This window comes from Nanorana parkeri, unplaced genomic scaffold (assembly GCF_000935625.1).
Source record: "Nanorana parkeri isolate BGI_ZX_2015 unplaced genomic scaffold, ASM93562v1 scaffold628, whole genome shotgun sequence".
NCBI classification, from domain to species: domain Eukaryota; kingdom Metazoa; phylum Chordata; class Amphibia; order Anura; family Dicroglossidae; genus Nanorana; species Nanorana parkeri.
In genome coordinates this window covers 881,740-897,718 of record NW_017306896.1, presented here as the reverse complement: position 1 = coordinate 897,718, position 15,979 = coordinate 881,740, and the positions used below count along the sequence as shown (strand labels likewise).

General features: G+C 41.7%; 1 protein-coding gene across 1 annotated transcript; it reads right to left on the bottom strand.

Moving 5' to 3' along the window:
• Positions 1–1,959: 1,959 nt before the first annotated feature.
• Positions 1,960–15,388, bottom strand: ASB11 (ankyrin repeat and SOCS box containing 11). Its single transcript, XM_018563064.1, has 7 exons — positions 15,211–15,388; positions 9,125–9,219; positions 7,775–7,882; positions 5,269–5,419; positions 3,867–4,001; positions 2,677–2,868; positions 1,960–2,152 (listed from the first exon to the last, which is right to left on the bottom strand). Exons 1-7 carry the CDS (start codon positions 15,386–15,388, stop codon positions 2,028–2,030), a joined length of 984 nt encoding a protein of 327 aa, XP_018418566.1. The 3' UTR covers positions 1,960–2,027.
• Positions 15,389–15,979: the final 591 nt, after the last annotated feature.

Sequence of the window (15,979 nt, the reverse complement as noted above, 5' to 3'; positions counted from 1 at the left end):
GAGGCGGGGAGAATGCGGGGAAGAGGCAGAGCGGGAGGGGGGCCAAGTTGCTGCACCATGGGCCTCTGGGTTGTACTTGCTCCCTGGGCTAAAAGTTGCCAGTCAGCCCCTGGTACTGGAGCCCCAGTAGCGGTCCTATTAAACATCTTGATGTTAATAATTAAAGTAGTTTTGCTGAAATAAAATACAGTTTAAGAATTTGAATTCTGAAATATTACTCATGCTATGAAGTATAACTAAGAGCTTAGCCTAGCTGAATGCAAATAGATATAACAAGTTATACAAGTCAGTGTGATGGACTGATTGACAGCCAGAGTTCATAGTGGGGTTGTCTTGTGATGCTGTGATGTCTGTGTGTCAGAGGTCTTGTCAGAATTTAGAGGCTGCAAACAGAAAGTGTATATCAAGAAGCGCCAGAGGCAATCATTCCTTGTCCCTCATAGGGAACTGATGTTTAGGCATATATGCAGGGCACAGCCCCAATACAGTCAGGGAGACTGAGATAACTGAAAGACAGAACCAGAAGGGGCTCCTTTCCTGGTGCAGATCAATGTATTCAGAAATTGGTACAATTTAAACTAACAGGTACTCACAAGAGTAGAATATCAACAAGCGGTAGGACAGTAGGGAGGCCGCAACAATAAAGACATCCGTGTGATACGTCCTATGTACAAATCAGTAAAAGTGTTGATGCGTTTCCGGGGCACGCCCCCTTCGTCAGAACATGTAGCCTGTTAGTTTACATTGTACCAATTGCTGAATAAATTGATCTGCACCAGGAAAGGCGCCCCTTCTTGTTTTGTCTTTCAGAATTTAGAGGCTGTGAGAGGTTCCACTTTGCAGTCTTAGGCTGGGTTCACACCTAGGCGTATCGAATATGCGCTTTTGTCGCGCATTTCATGTCGCGATTCGCGGTAAAAAAAACCTGCGCAACAAACGTGCGTTTCCAAGGGCTACTTGGCTGTATCCCAATGGACACGCAACAAAAACGCCCCAAAGAAGTTCCTGTACTTCTTTGGGCGTAGGGCGTTTTGTAGCACGTTCGTACGGCCTGTAATACGCCAAGGTGTGAACCATACCCATAGGAAATAATAGGATTTTGGTGTTTGAGCATTTTGCAGAGCGTAGGAACGCGCTACAAAACGCCCAGGTGTGAACCGGGCCTAAGGTAGACTCTGGTTAAAATGAATAATATGGGAAACCTGTTATGTGAGAAATATGGACCTGATCTCTTTTTTAAAAAGCTATCTGCCTGGCTGATATGTTGAAATGTGGCCCGTATGCAGATCGGAAGTTCTGAACTTATTGCTGTATGCCTGTTTCAGTGGTGTACAATGTATTGCAGCCAGAGACAGTCATTAAAATAGTATTTTCAGATGTTCAGCAATGACAGCTCTGTATTTCTTTTATTACAAGCTTTTGCGAGAAGTGCAATTTCACTGTGATTTATGTATTTGTACTTGTCCCAGCAGCCTCTGAAAAATGCCAAAATGATGGGATACCTTTAGATGTCTTTTTTGAAGAAACATAGCCTGCAACCTCCCAGAGCTTTGTTTACATCCGGCTCTATTTCTGTATACCACTAGAGGGCACTGTGGGCAGAGAGGAGACCTATACTACAGTGGTTGGGAGTGATAGAAAACACAACTCTAGGAGGCTGTAGGCCAAGAGTGGGCAAACTCTGGTCCTCAAGTTGTGGTGAAACTACAAATCCCATGATGCACCTGTCTCTGGGAGTCATGCCTGTGGCTGTGATAATTTTGCAATGCCTCATGGGATTTGTAGTTACACAAAAGCTGGAGGGCCTGAGTCGGCTCACCCCTGCCGTATAGGCCATATTGCTAGAAACTGTAATTAATAAAAAAGTGGAGTTATGATTTCAGTTAAAGTGAAATATTATTTACAATAGTGTTTTAGTTGGTGTGAACATAATGTTAAGTCTCCTCTATATAAGAGAACCAATTTTCAAAATACATATAATAACATCAAAGGAAATTAGAAAAATTGGGTCATGCCAGTTTAAAGTTCTATCGATATAGTAAAAATTGTATTAGTCTGTTAGGTAACTGAAGCTTGGGCACATCTTGTAGACAGGAAGTACCCAACAACTTTCGAATGCTGAGCCTGCACAGCTGAGCCAAGGAAGCTGGACCTAGAAATGAAAATCAACAATTGCAAATTATTAGAAGGGAGAGAAAAGTTTTTCACTTTCATGTTTTTCACTAAAATTATGAGAAACTAAGAAGGACACACCGAACCGAAGAGAGAAAATTAGGGAACATGAGAAAGGTGGACTTGGGCTTTTAAGCCCAATTCCCGTCAAAACTTTTATATGTCTTTGTCCTTGTTGGTAATGCCCCATCTCATCCTGTTTCATGGACACCATCACACCCTAAAACATGGGGTGACACTAAAACAAAAAGTGGGGTGATATCTCCCCGGGGGGAATCAGACAGTAATAAAAAATTAGAACAGTTGTCCATTTCTATTGTTGTGTCTCCAGTGTGTCAGGAAATGACGGTGTCATCAGAAGAGGAAGAGGGAAGAGACAAGAAATCTTCCCCAACAAGGGTAAAAGCAGCAATAAAAAGCTGGTAGAGGTTAGGGTTAGGTCTGACCCTTCCGCACTTAATCCAAATCTTCAAATTACGTATGTTACGGTTTTAATACCAATACCTTCTGCAATGAGCAATGCCCTTTCTACTGCACTCCTGGGTGCTGCCAGTTCTATGGGGTATTTTCCTTCCATGTTTTTACTCTTCACATTGGCCCCATAATCAATAAGCAGCTTGACAATCTCTTCACTTGATTTGCGAGCAGCAGCATGGAGAGGTGTATCCAGGAGTTTCCCATGGGTCACATCTGCACCTAGACAGAGAATCAAACATTTTATTAATAAATGTATGTCTCATGTTTGCCTGACCATACCATTGTTAAGTTGAGTCAAGATTAGGAGTGAGCTGCCCCTATGGCCAGATCTTAAAGATTGATTGTTTAAATGTAAGTAGCATGCCTATTCCTATATAAATCTAGGTGTGTTTTGTGTATTTCTTCCAGATCTGTGAATTGATCCAACTAGGACCTTTTCCTCTGTGCAAGAACTTCCTCTAATAAAGACCAGTCATTGCTGCTTTCTCTCATTGGGCAGGGTGACTGGCCTTGTCTCCACAAGGCCTTTTATTTCCCTTGCACATGATTGGTTATTCAAAGAGAGCACATCTTCCCCCTTTTTTTCTAAGCTTAGTAAACATATACTTTCCTAAGTGAACAGTCTCTATTCCTAGCAAATAAAGTATTGACTCTCAATCATGCAAGAGCCATCATGCATCATATATGCACCTTGTTGAATCTATGCCACAAAGAATTAAGACAAAAGTAGGTCCCACCTGGTACTACCAATACAGTCCCCCCCGCCTCGGTGTACCTAATAAAGTGGCCTGTGAGTGTGTATAGTCATGATGGTAGATGCACATTTTCATTTAAGAATTTTGGAGGGGGTGATCTCTTTAAAGTGATCTAAACTGATCTATGTATAGGTAGATTAAACCTTGCAAGGGTTGATCCAACATGTATAAGCTGTAGCTATACAGAAGAAAGACCTGACCACTTCCAGATGGTCACAACATCAAACCCTACACACCCCAAGCTTAATGTATGGCACTGTTTAAATTCTGCACAATCAACACTGTAAAAAAGAGGGCAGTAAAACAAAGAGGAAAATACTAAAACTCTAAAAACTCAGTGTACTGGAGTGTCTTCAATGATTACCACTGTCTGTGACTACTACACAACTGTGCTGACATCACTTATACAGGACAGTGATCACACAAGCTCAGAGTTACCCTCATAAATAATAATAGCATTACCCAATTCAAGAAGCTTTCTAACACAACTAGCTTTCTGGTGGGCACAGGCTAAATACAGTGGAGTACCACTATTCTGAAGTTCTTTATCAATGTCTGCTCCATAAGAGATTAACATTTCTGCACATTCCCTGTGACCTGGGGACAAAGAAAGAAAAGATAAGCAGAAAGTATGAAATACTTAATTAAGCATTCTTTTCTAAGATGGGCACATATCTCTATTCTCATCAGTCTTGGTTGATGTCTGTCCATTATGGCCAGATCTCTCACTTTACTTGAGCTTTCTTTTTTAAGATGGGCACATATCTCCATTCTGATCAGTCTTGGGAGATGTCTGTCCATTATGGCCGGATCTCTTACTGACAACAATGGATGGTGACAAATCGACTCCTCTTTATTAGACCCACTGAATTTCCCCCTCTCACTCACTTGAATAATGGACACAGCACATAAAGTGGATGTAGTGTAGTAAAAATCTCTGCATACAATAACAAACATTTAGAATCATTTATTATTGGTCCCTTAACCCTTACATGACCTACTTGTCCCAAGACATTAAATGTGTCACCCTGCTTGTGTTTATTAGGCCATGTATAAGTATACACATTTCATTGCCTATTCAGCTCACTACCACCCACAGCATGGGATATTGATTTGTGGTGACCTGTGGCTCCGTCTACAGTAGCCTTTCTCCACCTTTTTAACATGGATGAACCTTTCAGGTCTCAGGAAACCCCTGCTCATAATTACAGTATTTGTAGATTATTGTATATTAGCATAAATAGTAAGTTGAGATACAACAATACATAAAAGTACAAGGAAAGTGTAGGAAGACATAGTATATTTGACACCCAGGTCTTCTGCTGATATAGTAATTATTAGCAAAGTCTCAGAGTCCTAAAAGTGATATCAAGGGTACCTCCATGTTTGAAAGGTTGAGAAAGTCTACTTTGGTGGAATCCAAAGGTGCTTTGGAAGTGGAACCCTGGTCTACAGTGACAGAATGGACCTGAAAGTAAGGAAGGTACTAGGCCATACCAGTATTTCAACTGCTCCTTACTATACCATTGTAGCTACACACACTTTTCATCCTGTGGTAGACCCACTACGGGTTACTACTACAACAATGGTAAAAAGAGGTGAAGTACTGTGGCTAACAGGATTTGTATGAGAACAATTGTGCTTTTGCTTTGCTCTTGATAGCCCTGCTATGCTAAGTTCAGGACTGCGTGGATCACAGTTGTCGGCCTCCAGCATATAACTGGAGTTTGGACACTTATAGGACAACCTTGGCCTGTGAAACTTATTCGAAATTTTATGTGAAATAGCAGCACTTTGTTTTCCACTTGTAAAGGACAAAGAGATTGCCTAGCTCTTTAACACATGTGACAGTTCAATATGTTACCTCTTATGATTGCTTCATGAAGAGGAAAAGCCAGTTGAGTCTCCAGCTCTGGGTTAGCGCCATAGTCCAGTAACATACTGACACAAGCAATACTCCCACTTCTACATGCATTATACAGAGGGGTAATCCCATCCACTGTCACCACATTCACCTGGGAAGAAGATAATACACAGTCAGGATTATGTATGAATTCTATGTCTGCCTTATTGTCTCCTTCTAAGGTGCAATGTTACAATATTAACGCATAACATTAGCACCTGTGATTGATATTTCAATTGCACTTTTGGCCTTATGTCTGGACGTAAATGAAGAAATACACTGCCTATAGTAACTAATTAGCTTCTCCTTTCATTTAATAATATGCCATTGAAACAAAGGAGTATAGTATGTTACAGTGGACAACACAGACAGTTCTCGTTTCTGAATTTCCGAGATTGTTAAGCATCAAACATAATCATGCCACAAGCATGTAATTTTTCTTGTATTGTAGGCATATACTGTATATCTGTGCAGACATGGAGAACAACAGACTACTGAATGAACATTTCCAACTGAACTGATAGGCCTTCTTCTACAATGTGGATCCCCAGGAGACACTTTTAAGCATGCACATGACCTATAGATATCCTTAGAGGTATAAGAAAATGTTAAAGGGCCTTGAAGCAAAATTTTCAATTGGGGAAATAACAGATAAGACATAGGCAAAAAATCATCAAGTGAAAGAGATGCATTGTTTTAATAGGAACGTAGATATGGCAACGAGTGGGACATGTTTGGGCACCCTGACCATATTGGCCCCTGGATGAGTCATGGGTTGGCCCCCCAACTTCATGGGCCCCTTAAGAGTAGACATAGATTTACCAAATGGGCTCAGAACCAGCAGCTAACTGAACCAGGGTTGCTAACTGAACCAAAATATTAATTGTTCGATAACATGCATCTGCTGTCTGTGGGTAACTGCAAAATGCTTAGATTACATTCCGCAGCAACGTTCTTAACATAAATGCCAGTAATGCTATTCTAATAATTTCTGGAACAGAAGTCACTTCAGGACACAAAGACTTCTAGCAGACTGGATTTTCCTATATCCATCCATGTCACCAAAATAAGCAATCATTTTCATTGCACCACCTGCAAGTAATCAAATTAATCCTTTAAGTCTCACCAGAGGTGACTGGAGCTTTGCAGTCACACAATACATTCATCTGCAGTACACAAGTAGACAGGACTACTTGCTGCCATCTAGTGGAGAACTTTAATATTACACCTTCACACAGAACAAACCATGCTATCTTAAAGGAGAATTATGAGGCGAGTGATTTTCACTCAGCCTCAAAATCTGGCCCGACCTATGACAATGAAACTGTCACAGGTCGGCTCAGTAGACCGGGAAGTGAGCGAACACATACTGTCGCTCGCTCACTTCTCGATCTATCCGTGCAGAGAGCTGTGACTGTCACTCACGGCTCCCTGCAGGGATCCCCCCCCCCTCCCCTGTCCGATCCTCCAGCGCTGACTGGCGGAACGGTCGGGGGAGGGTTCAGTTACAGCTGGGGCTGCCTCTAGATAGGCAGAGCCAGCTGTCACTCACGCAGCTGGGTGGATCCAGATAGCATTGTCGGGCTCCGTTCCGGCGTCTCAGTATACTGAGCTTTGGGTGACGGGAGTACTTTAGTATGTGTCCTTCCGTTACCCTTAGGAGAACTATGGGGAAAAGCACTGACCCCATAGTTCTCCTTTAAAGGATATTTCTACATTTGCAGCCAACTTTGAGAAATCCCCACTACATGTTTGTTATATGTTCCCATTCACACAGCATACCTACAAATAATTAAAAAAATGATTTCTTACATTTTTTAGCAGTTTTTGGAGCACAATTATGCATAGAACTCTACAGGCAGCTTGTAGTTGTTAGGATTGATGCATGTGAGCTGACAAGGGACTGAATGAAGGGACTGAATGAAGGGACTGAATGAAGGACAGTTTTTTAAAGGTTTATTAAAATACGATGGGGGAAATTTATCAAAACTGAAGCACACAGAAGCTGGAGCAGTTGCCCATGGCATCTCTCTTCAGTTTGCTCAGGTACGATTTTAAAATGAGACAGAGAGGCTGATTGGCTGCAGTGCAGATTTGCTCCAGTTTTGATAAATTTAATTCCGTTGAATGTCTTCAGGTCTGTATCCCAGGCAATGAGAACTAAGTAGGATTTTTCAGTGCTGAAGTTTGCAGACACATCATAAAAAAGATAAGCTGACATTTTTAAATATTTTATGTGAATGAGAGCATGTAACAAATGTTAAGTAGATGTTATCCCAATTTGGCTGCAAAAGTGGAAATACAGGGAACATGTGGATCATAGAAATATGGAAACCACCAGTCAGTCTGACTAGTTTTTAAAGGCGCCGGCTCCAAGACCATCCTTCTAACACACTAACAATAATGAAAACTCTTTAAGCACACCAAAGAAAAGAACAGGCAAATGATATAGTGATCAGAGACTTACGCAAGCTCCATTCTCTAACAGCACTTTGGCACAAGAGACATGGCCACCGAGGCACGCTTCATGAACAGGAGAAACTCTGTCTATGGTCAAAAGGTTCACATTAAAACCCTAGAGTGAAAATATGCAGACTGTTACTAAGAATTCTTCTATCAAAGATAACAGGCCAATCACTGCATAAGATACTGTAAAACATGGTCTTTAATTAAAGCTATTGGGCACTGAGGTATTAGCAGGGTTAGCAGAGGGAGTACCAGCTAAAGGACCCCTAGTTCTTCTCGAGGCACTCAAACCCTGAATCAAGAATTTTGTTTCAGTAATTGTACAAGCTGAAGCTTCCCCATAATGTGGGTTATATTAGAGAGGAGGTTTTTATGCTTACCGGCAGGGCCAGTGTTGCCACTAAGCAACCCCGCAGCTGCCTGGGGAGCACTGCTGCCTAAGGTGCAGCCTTTCGCAGCCTCCCACATCCCCCCCCCCCCCCCCTCCAACACACACAGCACCCCCCTCATTTATTTAAAATTGCAAACGCCAATAGCAGGCTGGCTATTGCACCTGCCCACTGAGCAGAGGGGTGGAACTGAGAGACAACTTTCTCTCTCAGGTCCCCTCCTCTGCTCAGTGGGTGGGGTTATAATAGCTATTGGATATTTTAAATTAAAATAGCCAATAGCAGTCAGGCTATTGCTCCTGGCTGCTTACATCCACCTGTTGCCTGTGGAAGGAGAATGGGGCCCCACGGGAGGGGGCATTGCGCTGCACGAGGGGGCTTGGGGGTGCAAGTAGCTGGTCTTGCCTTGGGCGCAAAATAATCTAGCACCAGCCCTGCTTACCAGTTACATAATGCTTACTTTACTTAGCTGTAACACACATTTTTTTTACACAACCATCTTTAATTTCAGCTATGTTACTGCAATTTTTAACTCTTAGCCCTCGTTCACACCTGACCGTTTGGTAGCGCGTTCTATGCTCGACGAACGCTCTACAAAACGGTCAAAAATATAAATTGCATTGTAGTCAATGGTCTCGTTCCCACCTTGCCGTATTTCCGCCCATCCCTAACGCCCTACAAAACGGCCCACGCCTGAAAAGGTCCTGGTACTACTTTGGGCCGTTTTGTAGGGCGTTTTCCATTGGGATACAGCCAAGTAGCCTTCGGAATCGCGCGACGGTCGCGCAACTTTTTTACCGCGAATCGCGGTAAAAAAAACGCGCGACAGACGCGCATATTACAATACGCCTAGGTGTGAACGAGGGCTTACTGGCTCTGATTTCTCCTATGCTTGGTTCAGATCTCCTTTAAAGGCTAGGTTCACCTTGCTGACCATGTTTCATGTTACAACTACACCCAACACGGTGTAACATGATCTGTGCTATTAGCGTTTTCAGATAAAGAAGTCTTCCATGAAATGCAGCATCATGTAGTGGAGATCGGTCTGCCCAAGACCCTTAGAAACAAGGGAATATTATTCTTTAGTGAAACTCACATCCTGATCTTTATAGCCATATAGGACATTGCATTGTACATTGGCCAGTTTATTTACTATCCTACAGAAAAATCTGGGAGCATATATCCAAGACCACAGGGAAGAAGATATGCATTGAAATGTAACTCTTTTGATTAAGATTCAAGTCCTCGGTCAGTAAACCTCTGGTGATGCCCGACAACATGTTAACACACACACACACATACAAAAACAAAAAAGATTTTATTGCATTTAAATATTTTATGGTCATGAATGCAGTTATAATTTAAATCACCATGGGTCACATTTTTCAAAGTGTCTGAACAAAGAACTGTTTGTGTTGCCACACAGCATCCAACTCTGCTCTACAGAAAACTATTTTTGAATCTCACGAGTTCCTATAACGAAACACAAACAGTGTATAGTTCAGACACTTCCAACATATGGGGCCATAAGTATTCAACTCTTTTACAGATGTAGCACCCCCCTGACCTCTAGGTGCATACAGTATGGAGTACTACAGAGACAGGATGGACTGACATTTCACCTCAGGCATCGCCCTCACCCTGCAGCGCCGTAAGGCGGCCGCCTGACTTGCCTTGCGGTAGCGCCGGGCCTGACCTCAGGGATGAGTCCTTAACCAGTCAAGTAACATTGGGCGCCAGTCACCTTGAGGTTTTTATAATATTTTGTTCCATAAGTGACAAAAATGGGAGACAGGGTAAAGGACTACAGCCATCTAGGACAGTACAGAACTCCAGACTCGCTGACCATTTCCCAGCTTCACAGTGCAGAGGGCCTTTAAATGATTCCAGTAACCCAGACATCTCAACTATCCCCAATGTTCCGGGAGTCTCCCGCTAAAAGATAGCGGCTCCCGGACACCCGGGAAAGAAACATTTTCTCTCAGAAAGGTTTACTCTGCTTATCTAGGAGAGTAAACCTTTCCCTGCTGTTTGTTTCAGAAAAAGAAAAGGCATGGGAACGAATAGCTAGATTGCTATTGGCTATTTCAATTTGCAATAGCCAATAGCAGACTAGCTATTGCACCCGCTCACTACTGCTGTCAATCAGCAGAGGTGGACCTGAAGTTCTCCATCAGGTCCTCCTTTGCAGACTGACAGCAGCAGAGGGTGGGTGTCATAGCCAGCTTGCTATTGGCTATTGCAAATTGAAATAGCCAATAGCAATCTAGCTATTCATTCCTATGCTATTTTTATTTTCTCTTATTCTGACGTCAGCAGCTGTCAGAATACTAAAAACAAAACAGGGGGGTTTGACGGAGGCCACCTCCCTGAAATGAGAAGGGCACCTCCCTGAAATGACTTATTTCAGGTTGGAATCCCTGAGTAACCTTGTGTATTGTAGAACCTTTGCTAGTAAGCAGATCCAGCATAGAATTCCCTAGGTGTGACACCAGACTTCTCTCTGAGGTCCAAGCCTATGCTGGCTTCTCAGGCACCTCCAGCAGAAGACGTCCCTCCTTGGTTCTCCAGTCCAGAAACAGACCCCGACAGGCTGCTGGCCTGGTCAGACAACATTATATGTACTCCCATGTTTGACACCAGGGGAAATGTGTGGAATATGGAGTTTGCTTTTTTGTGGACACATTTGTATTTTATGCTCTTCCTTTTGAATTGTTTATATGCTAAGATGTGTACAGGGTTTGTTACCGTGCCTTATCTCAAATATCAAATTGTACCGTACAGTCTTTTCTTTAATGCTTCCTTTGGATATGCAAAACTTTAAAAGAAAACTCTTTATAAAAGAAAAGCCAGGTTAAATTAAAAGTATGGTTTAAAAAAAAAACACTTCTGGGTTTAACCAATAATTTTTGGCACATAAATTCTTATTTTCTCTGCATAACTGGGGCATTGTAAGGGTGTGTCCATTGCCTAAATACATTGTGCTAAAAGGTGTCCCTTTTTCTCATCTCAGAAAGTTGGGAGGTATGCCGGTTTACAAGTTTACAGTGCTCAAGTAATTATAGACTGAGACCTGTGACCATGTACTTCATGTAATATTTCTAAAACCTGAATTGGGGTGTTATACTTAATTATAATAATTTGGTCTTTATCTGCTGATTTAGGTATGTGCCCTCCAAGCCCACTCCAAATGTGGCATCAAACCTCAGATTATATGGTTTTTTTGCAGGAAAGGACCCCAGACATCATTAGAATGATTATAATAATTCCTGTGACTAACTTTAAATGATTTCGTCCAATGATAAGCAACTGGATTTGCAGTTTAACTGCTCTGTATATGTAATTCTACTGAGAGTAAAAGATTATTGAAAGTAAAAGAACATACCTCCCTGAAAGGTGTGACAGATGTGGTTGCCATACAGTGCATTTCTTAATGCCCATGGTAGTGAAGTTAGTCCGTGCCTTTCTGAGGCCTCTGTAACTGCATGCAGAACCATTTCTGTGTATGCAGACATTACAGCGCATATGCTGCCACAGGCTCAGTGTCATGGTTAAACAACATCACGTGACCAGGATCAGTGGTCACCTTACAGCAGTGCCGGGATCAAATCTCCAAACCAGAGCCAGAAGCAGCAACACTGTAAACACTGTTGAGACTTAGGAATCACTCTGCAGGATTTCAGATTACTATGCAAACGCTGATTAGACTAGTTACTGTTCTATCAATGTTATGCATTACATTTATGATTGCATATATACACTCATACAGATCCTGCTGCACTTTTATAAGTGTAAAATATTGTAAAATTGATTAAAGAAATCAGCATAAAGAGTAAGACCTCCCCATAACAGATGAAACAGCAGAGCACAGTTGTTTTTTGTTGAAGCCCGCAGTGGGTGCGTACAAACTAAACATCCTAGTGAACCAAAGAACTATATGTGAACACACACACAAAAAAGTGCAGTAGGATGTATCTCATGGTCCCTCTCCTAAAGAGATAGGGTCCTTTACCTGCACACCCTGGGGTGCATTACTTCTGACATGGGCAAAGCACTCTTGTCCACCTAACTGACGCCAAGCAGACCCATTCCTCTGGGTCAGTACTAGCTTAGGTGCTCTCCTAAAGAGAGACCCCCAGTTCAAGGGAGGAAGGAACCCGATGGCCACACATCCTACCACTAGACCTCGCAGTCCAGAAGACCCACACCCTCCATCCTAATGGAGTGAAAAATACACGTAAAAAAAGTGAAGTGCACAAACACTGGAGAAAAATAAATAAGTGTCAATGTGCGAGACAATGACGAGGTCTTGTGGCCTGGCATAAAAAATTACCCCTGGTCTTAGCCAAAAGGCCTAGCCCAAGAGGCATGGTGCAGAAATAGCAGATGGTTTTGTGGCCTGAGTGCCTTTCACACAAGGGGGTGGGTGGTTCCAAACCCATAGTGTTACTCAAACACCTCAGGGCATCACTCCCATTCCATGAGCAGATCAGATAGACCCAAATCAGGAGGCACTGGGAGCCTCCAGATCCCTGACACTATGAAAGTACTCACGACTCCCACTCTTAGATGTGTGGACCCTCAATTCAGTTTCCTTCCCATGGCCAGAACCCTTTGGACCCCCCATCATGTCAGACAGGGTACTCTGCAGCCAGCCATTCCTACCATAAGCCTAGAACAGCAGCACATTTTCCCTCCTGAACACCGATAAGAACAGATACTACACTTGATCTTAGTGATCTTAGCGAAAAGGCCAAGAAGCTAGCAGAGCACAGAATATAATTTTTGTTTGGACTGGCAATCATCTGCTGTGACAGCCAGGCCCATTACAAATGTTCTTAACACATACAGAGTGCTTCCTGTTAGTTAAGTTAGTTCCAAAATACTCCATGTAATAGGATTTGCAGAATACTGCGTACATGTGTAAGCGCGCTCAAGATTAAAAATACCATATTTAACCCAAGAAGGAAATTACATATTTGGTTAACAATGAAGAAGTTACCAATACATGATTTCCATGATACAACTTCCACTGAGTCATTAACTTAATCTGCATATCACATCATTCTGGTACCTAAGGTTTGATAGATGCTGGAGAGGTGAAGCTGAACTCCAGGCCTTTATATAAAGCAACAATGGAAGTAGGCTTTAGTTATAAAAATCATTAAGGGCCCATTTACATTTGTGCAGTGCTTTTATGTCCGTTGTTAACATGCATTGCGTTAAGGCAACCCATTGAAATCAATTGAGCTGCCAATGCACCAAAACGTTCCAAAAATTGGACATGCCACAAAATAATTCATGCAATGCACTCCAACATTCCAATGGCGCATTCCTGTGCACTGAAATGCATGTGCGTTGCCTTAGTGCATTGGGGTGCGATTCCAAATGAGTGGCACCACAGCGCATGTAATGCATGACACATGTAGTGGAAAAGCGTGTGTTAACGCACACGTTCCCAAAAAGCATAGATGTAAATGGACCATATTTACTCCAACAAGGTATACCAATCTATCCATGCTTCCTTTTTGAAAAGCTCATTAGCCTGTTGATGCTCCTTTACTGTCAAGTCACAGATGAGAGCAGTGAGATGACCAGGCTGTATTGTTTAACTACACCAGAGAAAGTTCAGGTCCCCAGGAAGATGGTGCTGCCTGGCAGAGCTGTGTATATCTGAAGAATATAAAGACAAAAATACAAATCATGTAGCAAGTAAGACAGCTACTGTATATGAATTTCAACGGTATATTTAGCTGTATGTCTGGAGTTCAGCTTTCAATAACAGTTTCTTATGGTTCCCAAGCCATGTTCTCCTCTATGTGTTATATCACATGAGTTACATGGCACCAGAACAGAACTTTGTTTTCAGTGGTGCCTGTTTATATACCTGCTCAGTGCCTTCAGAAAAAAAATTGTTTTTACACAACAATGCACATTAAAGGCCCATTGAACTATGGATATAAAGATGCATGTAAAATGCACAGCAGATGTGTGTCTCAATGTACGATAATGCGCATTCATAGGTATGATTGATGAATTTGTCATTAACACTACAGATTTTCATTTTCATTGAATTTTATAAGGAAATGTATTTCATTTTGTAACAGAATAAGTGAGATTCCAGAGTTGTCAGGAGGCATGATGGGAACCTTCCAACATACAAAACCCCGAAGATTCTTATCACTGAACTATTCATTTTGGGTGGACTGACTCATGGAGAACATGGCACATTCAGAAAAACTCATACAGCCCTAAAACAGGAATATGTTTAGTGCAATGCCTTTCTTTCTACATAGCATTCATTTATTTAATTGTAAAAAATAAAAAGGGCTTACCTTTAATTTGACTATTTTGTTAGGTAAATAATCAATAGCAGGGGGTACAAGGGACCCATGAGGCCATTTTTAGTATGAGTTTTAGAAGTATCTCCTTGCATCTGAGTTTTTATTACTGGGGGGAAGAGTGTTCCAAACTGCCATAGTGACAAAAGTCAACTTTCATTATTTAGTTATCATATAAAGTCAGGTTTGGAGAACACCTCCATTCCTCCATCATACTACTTTTTATACAGGAGTCCCAATATTGAGCCATACTTTTTTATTAGGACAACATACGTGCTATAGCCCTTTGTCCTTGCAACATGATCTTACAGGTGAATACGTTTTTGCTAGACTGCATGTCCATATCCCATGTTGGTAGCTACATCTAGGCTGTGGCGGTACTTGCGGTGTAAACACTTTATTAGTACACTAATTCTAGTACAGAAAATGCCTGTCCTGATATATAATACACCAAAGAGTCTTCTACAGATCATAAAAAATTAAATACCCAAGAACAAACTTGTTACACATGAACTGGATCCATCAGCGGCCACATTAGTGTGGCATATGTTAGATTATAAACTTTCACAAGCACACATTTTGCTGTTTGGAACTTAATAATGTTAACAATGTACCAGTATATTTACTGTACAGCCTACTGCTGACTGCTATGAAAGGCATGATGGAAATAAAATATATAATTTTACTCTTATTCAGAATCATGTTACCTTGGACTATTCCATAGATCTCCTCTGCTATTCTGGCAGCTTCCTTCCGATTGCCTCGCACAATGTAAAAATGCGTGAGCAGAGCCAAGGACACCTTGATTAAAAGTTTAAAACAGAACAGGGCAAATATTGCCACATAGATATTAGTGAGAGCCAGAAGGATAGAGCTGGCCTCCATTGTAGCAAACGGTCCAGCTAAACAGCTTGTAGTGTAGCAGTCTATTTTTGGCATCTCTGAAAGTCTATTTTAGAACTTTCCACTGTCTGTTGACGACACATAACAGATCTCTCTGTGCAATAAAGGGGAAACTAAATGTAAAGGAACGGGATTAGATCGGGCTAAATCACCATCTGTGCTGGGGCCCCAAGTGTCAATCTATTGTTCTGGGGTCCCCAAAAACACATGATTTAAAAAATGGAATAGGATATTAAGTTTTATTGCTGCACCAGCAGTGTTAAAGTCCAACTCTAAGGAAAACTTTTTTTGTTAATGTGGGGCAGGGTAAGGGGGGAGGTGGCATTGCAACTTCTGTGGATTCCACACAATGCCTGACCTGTAAGTATCAAAAGAGATCACTAGTAAAGTAGGTCTATTTAATATATTTTTTAAAATTATTTTAATTTATGTATTTGACAATATTCAAGGTATTCAGGCAGAACTCCTGGCAAACAGCTAGACACAATTAAAATACATATTTGGAAACTGTTACCTGCTACAAGATCTGTAATTGTGTTCAGATGGACTTGTGATGTGGGCGCCCCTAGATAA

Bases quoted from the DNA above. Each gene is read 5' to 3' on its own strand.
- ASB11 (XM_018563064.1), bottom strand. From the start codon at position 15,388: ATGGAGGCCAGCTCTATCCTTCTGGCTCTCACTAATATCTATGTGGCA. The intron at 9,220-15,210 runs GTAACATGATTC...CTTGTTTCTAAG, and splicing joins GATCTATGGAATAGTCCAAG to GGTCTTGGGCAGACCGATCT. The intron at 5,420-7,774 runs GTAAGTCTCTGA...TCTTCTTCCCAG, and splicing joins TGTTAGAGAATGGAGCTTGC to GTGAATGTGGTGACAGTGGA.